Here is an 8,125-nt window from a genome sequence, read left to right on the forward strand (position 1 = left end):
AAAAGGCGGTCTTATCGCTATCAGCAATCTCTTACAGACAACCTTGTGTTTACAGAGAGTATTTACATAGAGAGAGAAAGTAGGAGGCGCACTGTACACTCTCAATTATATATATCTCAATTATAGATAAACATACATTTTATAAACATAAATAAATAAACTTACACATTAATACATATAATATACATAGACTACATAATAATGGATAAGAGGAAAAGATGTAATTCTATTAGAGATAATGAGATATTTATATTTTTTGAAAAATAGCATGCAAAAAGGATACTAAAACATATATATTTGAAACATGGAATTATAAGTCATGACTTATAATTGTTATATATGTTTATTTGGTCACATTTTATATGCTGTACAAATGTAAGTACACTCAGTACTGGAGAATGTGTTAAAAAGGATAATATTAAACTAAAAATTGTCTATCAACATACGCCAACAATGCGTCAGTTATTTTAAACTTTCGTGTTTAATACCTTTACTTACCATAAAATTATTGGTGTTAATACCCGATTAACAATGTAAATAGTGCGCCAATTACCAGACAGTGGTGAATATAAAAACATTAATTCTAACAGTAATAAGTATAAGCAATTTTCAATAAATATTCGTAATAAACTTAACACTTCAATTAGTAGCGAAATGTATTGGAAAATGTGTTTAAAAGAACAATATTTCAATACCTTTATTTACCATAAAATTATTCGTGTTAAGACCATGTGACCATGACCTATAGTGTTGGTGCACTAAATTTAATAAAACAAATATATATATAATAAATACTCGTAACAAATTTAACACTTTCGTTAACTAATATTTTAACGAGCTTAACATTTTTTTTTTTGGATTACTTTTACATTTAATGTATATTTGATAAAAATTAATTTGATTTAATTTGATTAAAGTATTCCCCATCGTATATAATCATTTACAATTCCGTTCACTCTCTCCGGATACAAATTACTTGTCTTCGTAGTCACTATTGTGTTGAAACCATCTTCTCCTTGCAGAGACGGCGCGTTCTCAGCTTCCACTGTGATTACTGGCAGCAAGAATAAACTAATGAACAGACCGAACGGTATGAACTGAAAATAAATAATATTTATTATAATAATCATATGGTACATAACCTTCACGGGTATTATCCTTGATTGATAGGGTATTGTAAACTATCAAATTCAAATTCAAATTCAAAATATCTTTATTCATGACTCATCTTTATTACAGACTCTTATGATATGTCAAATCTATCGACGTCGATAAAAGACGTATTTTTTTTAATGTTGTATATATTTACAAAAACACTATTTCATTTTTCAAATTTGTGATGACCACCAGCATATGAACACACCAATACCCGTTCACGAGTATGACGGATGAGCCAGCCATCATTGCACTCAACCATATTCCAACCCGGCCCATGGCAGTTTAAACTTTATAGCGAGCATGACTGTTTCAAGTTACTGCACTACGTCATTTATATTATTTACAGCAAAGGCTGTAACAATCACAGTTTTCACTCATAGTAATATTTAATTTACATTATTTAAATTACAATATGGCATTACTAAATTTATAATAAGTTTCTTTAGTGTTATCATTAAAAGTGATATTATTTCGTGTGATATATGTATTTGACTCCAATATGGCAGTGACTGACCCTACCGCCATTAAAAGTGTTAAAATGTGTGAAATTTGTGAAAAAATTCTTGTCAAAATGTGTGAAAAAAATGCGGTATTAAAACAGAATTTTTTTGGTGGTGAAATATTTAATATTCAACACAATTTAAATACAAAATGCACTATTTTCGAGTACCTATAATCTCACAAAATAGTATCATTAAACTCTATAAAAAGTTACTCATCTTTTTCAATCTGGCATAATATATATCATATCGTCGATTACATACATATAATAGATTATAAGAATAATCAATCTAGACAATTCACACACCGCCATCTAGTTCCAAGCTAAGCAGAACTTGTGTTTTATTCACTAGATAGCTGAGAGAAATACCTTAATGCAATTTTTACAAACACCCAGACAAATACAATTGTACTCATGAATATAATATCTGCATTGTACACTGCACAGGTATCGAACCCGCGATCATTGGAAGGGTCCTAAAAATTAGGCGGTGTCCTAAAAATAGCGGTTAACCAACCACCGATCCTAAATAAATATTATGGATACAGTTAAAAGTGTCGAGGTTGAATTTCTGAAATTATTAGTCGTTTTGGAAATATTGATTTAGTATTTGATAACAGCAATTATTGAGGAAGATTCTAGATAATTTAATATTAAGTTCCAACTTTTAGGATTCGGACAAAAAGAAACAAGTAGAAATAATAACTGAAGATATCGGAAGGGTAATTAAATAAATGATAAGCAAATTATATTGATGCTATTAGGTGGGGTCGGGAGGTCTAGAGAGGCATTTTTTTTTTCATTTAGGTCTTTAGGTGTGACCGCGAATATAACTAGTATTAGGTCCTAACATTTGAAATTGGCGTTTTGTAACCTAAAGTCGATTTTTTCAAAACATAATGTATCATATTTTGAAAAAATCGATCAATTTTCGCTTAAGGCAGGATTTAGCTGGTTCGTCAAGTTTCAGTCATTGCGATGAGCGTTTCCGATTATCGTACAAGATTCACTTTTCATGACAAGTAATGATTTGATTTAAAATCCCTTCATTATTATGCCGGTTGACTAATGTAAAGTAGCAGTCTACGCGAGTTTGTCTATTTGCTCCGCTTTATTCATGAGGGATCCACCTTTCAAGCTTTTTCACCTTCCCAATTTGCTTCTAGTGGATTAAAACAGTTTTGTACTCATATACTAACACCGCAGCCTGCAACTAATATGGATGTGGTTTGCGATGGATTCGCTTCCACAATAGCTTTCAATTCTTCATTATCAACCTTGGACTCCGGCCGCTCACGGGGCTTGTTTTGCAGGTCGAAATTTCCAGAACGATAACGTTGGAACCAAGAATGCACTGTTTTCTTTTGTGACACCACTTCCACACACATCATTAATCATTCGAGCCGTTTCTGCAGCAACTCGTACTCGTAAATGACGCGATAGTTTAAGTTTTCCATTTTGTAAACTGAGTGACGCAAATAAAAATTAATGATGGAAAAAACATATGAATTACGGTTTTCAAAAAACAAATGCATGAGTAAATAATTGTATAAATTTGAAAGGCAAAGAGGACATATTTTAAGTTACGATAAAATCCATTTCATATGTAAGGATCTAATATTATATGATAACTATTTACATTATTAAATTAATGAATTTACTGAAAATGTAATGTGTAAATTTTCTACATACCTTTTCCAAGTCTTCATTGTAGTTCTCCCTGGTGTAATACTTGTCAACATTGAGGTTCAGATTGCGTAATGCTCGGGTCAACTCCTGGTAATAATACTCGATCAGCTGCTCATAATGTTCACGCCTGAACTGCTCGTCGGAGCCGATAAAAATAAAGTAAAATAAATCTACAACAGGACTATTAGCCACAATAGTTTGAAAGTCCACAGGGATCACTTCAATACTGCCATCCTAAAACAGATAAGTTATACGAATTAAAAAAATGTAAAAATTGTAAAAATGTAAAATGTAAGTCTGCTACCTGCATTTTCATTCACTTTCACTTATAAAACATAACTGTAACATATTTAAAATAAGACTTACCTCTTTTGTTTTGTGCATTAAATTGCTTGGCCTATAATCGCCGTGAGTTAAAAGAACTAAACCAGTTGGCTGAAAATATTTCGCCATATCTTTAAAATTACCTTGCTGTTCAATATATTTGCTTAATCTGTCTTTATTTTCTTCTTTTGTTACTGTTATACCCATTTCTACTGATTTCTCTAAAAGAATAGACATATTCGCAATAGCTTCGGCGTTGTACTTAAATTTCTCGAGCAGTTTTTCATATTCTTCGGGATCTTCTACTCCATATGCTATAGAGAGGGCGTGAAATTTAGCTAGAGACTCCACAGCCTTGGAAGCATATGCCCAATCAATCGATTTCAATCTGTCGTACGTTACATACCCTTCCACTGCAAGATTTTCGAGAACTATTGTTTCTTCGTACAGATTTGGATTATAACCGTAGAATTTAGGCCACAATAATTTGTTTACAGCAGTTAATTTATAATTATCCTGTATTTTTGCATATGCTGGCAATAGATGGATATATGCGAAGCGCTCTAAATCAAATACAGGTACATGAAACTGAGAACGGGCTGCATCACCCATATTTGCTACTTTGGCAAAAAGCTCAAGGTCGTCTTTGTTTTTTGCGGAAATCGTCGCTACATATAGCACTGAACTGTAATTTGCACCATCAGTTGTTATAGTTCGTACGCTTACATTAGGGTTTTTATAATTTTGCTCTTTAGCAATTTTGTCGAGTACTTCACGCAGTACGGCCTCTGTATCGACGTCTGACATTGTGTACGTTTACAATGCTACTACTCTATTCTATGTTTATATTTCCATCATTGGATAATGATGTTACTGACAATTATTTCATATCTATTAACGTATACCACTGTTTGATAAAAAATATGATAAACACATGTAGAGTACGTTCTGTTATGATGTATCATTTTATTCTTATTATCGTAGTATCACAGTGTCAGCATTATATCACAATTTTCATTAATTAAACAACATTAAATAATTCCGAGTGATTACTTTAAAATATATCTCTTTATTCTTATTATCGCCGTATCGCAATATAAGCATTACATTACAATTCTATATTTAAACAGCATTATATATGTAATTATTGTTTGCGATCAAAATAGCCATATAATTCATTTAAAAATAAAATTATAAAATTCAAATTTGGAACGTCACGCATGGAACATCGATGCTGTTTTGTTTTACTTTATATACATTTTTTACTACTTCTCGAACATTCCGTGGCGTCACAATTAAATTCAGTGTACAATACATTCTAACAATTTTTTATTTCAATATTATAACAAATTAAACTTACCAATATTCCTCCAGCAAACAATGATTAATATAAAAGGCCTGGTTGTGTATTGAATTATAAATAATAGAATATATTCCACTCATTATTCTATTATGTTTGTTTAGTAAATTTTCCGTGTCTATTTCGTTCATGGAAATTTATATTGTGGTTTCTACAGGACAGATCCAGGCTAGCTCTAGGTCAGTTAATGTGAACAGGAATTTGAAATATAAATTATTATTAAAAGAAAAAAATATACCCAATTACTAACTGTTAGGTATAGTCTCAAATCGATACATATAATCTTAAGTTTATTAACATAATTATCTTAATTATATAGTATACGTAGTTTAAGGAAAAATGTTGTTAAATCATATTACATAACATTTTCTCTTAAACTACGTACGTACATACTCATGTATGTATGCATATATTTAATTTGAATACTAACAATAGTTTTGTATCCACAAAACACATTTTTTTTCGGATTACCCTAATGCTGTTGGCCGCAGCAGGCCTTTACAGCTTCACAGGACGATAGGGGGTGAGTGCAAATAGCACTGTAAACCCGTTAACGTACTTATAGAGCGGCTGAAGACCAACTAGGCCTTCAGCCGCCTAAAGGATACGACTTTAGTTTGAGGGCACAGCTAAGGGTACGAACCTCGGCTCAGGCTGTTGTAATTTCGATCCCCGTTTGAATTGTACGGGGATCGATCGGAGGGGAAGAGATCACAGAAGTATTTGACTGTATTTGAATCTAATATAGCAGTGTACGAGTCTACAGCCGACTTTTGTATTAATTTGTTTTCTTTATTAGTGTCTCATTCGAAGAGAAATATGATTGATATGAAATTGATTGAAGCTAGCTTAAATTCATGAGGTTTAGGCATAAATAGTGGTTCGCCATCACTACTTCAGACGCTCTACATATATATATTGTAAATTGTTTGTTTATGAAAGTTGATAAATGAGGTAAATGTTACCAGATTTTATTAATAAGGTCGCTCTATAACTCTCTGTAAGACACTCATAAAAACTCTGGAAATAGTATTTTTTTAGTGGAATGGTCCACCAGCCTGCGCTAACGGTATACACTGGCACCAGTGGAGGATAATAAAATGAACTGTGGCTCCATCGTGATTAAATAACCTGATATTTTTTTTAGAGGATGATAATGGAATGGCAAACTACCAGTGGAGGATGATAGGATGAACATGAAGTCAACTGCCCATCTCATTTCAGGAAATTTATCGATGGTTTGTCCATCGTGATTAAATAACCTGATATTAACCATGATAGTTTCCAAGGGGAACCGCATGAAGGTCAATCTAACATGGGACATTGCCAGCAATTGGGCGCCATTAGACGGGATATTAGCCCTCAGTACTTACAATCCTCTTCCCCTAATAGAATTGTCTTATAATATTAAAAGAATGGGTTCTTCAGAAGGTGCAATATGCATAACAGTCACAATTATATTATTTATTATTCATATACATTATTCTTTCGCCATTCAGGCAATCAAACTTTGGAACGACTTACCCCTTTATATCAAAACCGCCACGAGTAGATTTTCTTTCAAACGTAAATTACGGGAACATTATTTAAACTTGTAACCTTTTCTGTGTCCTGTTTTCTCATTGTTTTTTATTTATACGTATACGTTTTTTCTTTTATTTCCATTATTGTGGCAGTACATGATATTTCATTGTCAGATTATTAAATATGTATTTATTCATATATATTTTTATGTGTATCGTTTAATATATTTTTTATATTTGCACCGCCAATTATTCTCTGCACCACCCATGGTTGACTGGTAGATAATGCCGCATGGTGTTAAGTCCGCCATATGTACTTTCAATTATGTGCATTAAAGTTTTAATAAATAAATAAATAAATTATATACTTTAATATTAGCCAAATTTATATAAATATATATATGTACATATTTATCCTGTCTATATATTAATAATACAAGCATTTGGTAGAATCTGTAAGCAGAAGTTTTCAATCATGCGTTCTTCGGCGTCGTAAACTACGAACATATATAATTCATGTAAAAATATCAATTTTCTTAGCCAATAATTTGATTTTACGATTGAAATAAAAGAACACGCTGTATATGTTCGAAATAAACAACAGAGTTGTTTAATAATACTTAAATTCCTAGAATCCACGGCAATGACTGTTATAAAGATTAAAAAAAATACAACTAAGTAGTTGTAATTTTATATTTTTATATAAGTATGTAACTTCGTGTAAAAATAACTGTTTTAGATTTACAAGGTTTAGATAATAAAAATATTGAGTCATACCGACTTTTCATTTTTCATATGTAACGTAATTCTTATACGTGAGATTGTGCTTCAGAGATATGATAACACAAATATCACGCGACTAGATATAGATGTAAATGTTTAATTCTATATTTAGTTACAACTAACTGTTCCCGCGACTTCGTTCGACTAAGTTACTCCTTATTACATCATCTACCTGCCAATAAAAGTCCCGTCAAAAACGGTCCAGCCATTTCAGAGATTAGCCGGAACAAACTGACAGACAGACAAAAATTTTAAAAAGTGTTATTTCAATATTACGAACAGACACTCCAGTTTTATTTATATGTATAGATTACACGACTAACAGCTTGAAAATAATTTTAATATATTATCATAACATGATGTTTCATTTGACGGCCACGGTTGTCAACCGTTTTCGCCGTTATCAAATTAATTTTACATCATGATGATCTAACGGTTTAGCACGTCTACTTAATCTAGATAGACATAACCTCAAAATAATGATAGGGACAATAACGGGCCATTGTTCCTTAAACAAACACTTATACAAAATTGATGCTACAGACAGCCCCCTTTGTCGGGGCTGCTTTGAAGCTGAAGAAACGGCGGCTCACGTGATCCTGGAGTGCGCGGCAGTGGCCCAACAACGAAAACAAATCCTCGGAACGGTGAGGTCGCTCCGTGAAGCCTGTGAAGACACTAGGAGACTTCTGCGCTTTTGGGAGTAGCTTGGCTGGCTACGTTAGTAGTCTGGCTCTACACGCACAACGGCCCGAATGAGAGGCTAATTGCGGAGACTGGAGTCCA

General features: G+C 32.4%; 1 protein-coding gene across 1 annotated transcript; it reads right to left on the reverse strand.

Moving 5' to 3' along the window:
- Positions 1-890: 890 nt before the first annotated feature.
- On the reverse strand, positions 891-4,480 carry LOC131846337 (uncharacterized). The gene is made up of 3 exons (XM_059195614.1): positions 3,716-4,480; positions 3,353-3,583; positions 891-1,097 (listed from the first exon to the last, which is right to left on the reverse strand). The coding sequence occupies exons 1-3, from the start codon at positions 4,478-4,480 to the stop codon at positions 912-914; spliced, it is 1,182 nt and encodes a 393-aa protein (XP_059051597.1). The 3' UTR covers positions 891-911.
- Between the last annotated feature and the right edge of the window lie 3,645 nt (positions 4,481-8,125).

Source organism: Achroia grisella, unplaced genomic scaffold (assembly GCF_030625045.1).
Source record: "Achroia grisella isolate CSIRO2021 unplaced genomic scaffold, CSIRO_AGI_Agris_v1 utg509, whole genome shotgun sequence".
NCBI lineage: Eukaryota > Metazoa > Arthropoda > Insecta > Lepidoptera > Pyralidae > Achroia > Achroia grisella.

Bases quoted from the DNA above. Each gene is read 5' to 3' on its own strand.
- LOC131846337 (XM_059195614.1), bottom strand. From the start codon at position 4,480: ATGTCAGACGTCGATACAGAGGCCGTACTGCGTGAAGTACTCGACAAA. The intron at 3,584-3,715 runs GTAAGTCTTATT...TATCTGTTTTAG, and splicing joins TAATGCACAAAACAAAAGAG to GATGGCAGTATTGAAGTGAT. The intron at 1,098-3,352 runs GTATGTAGAAAA...ATTTATTTTCAG, and splicing joins ACAATGAAGACTTGGAAAAG to TTCATACCGTTCGGTCTGTT.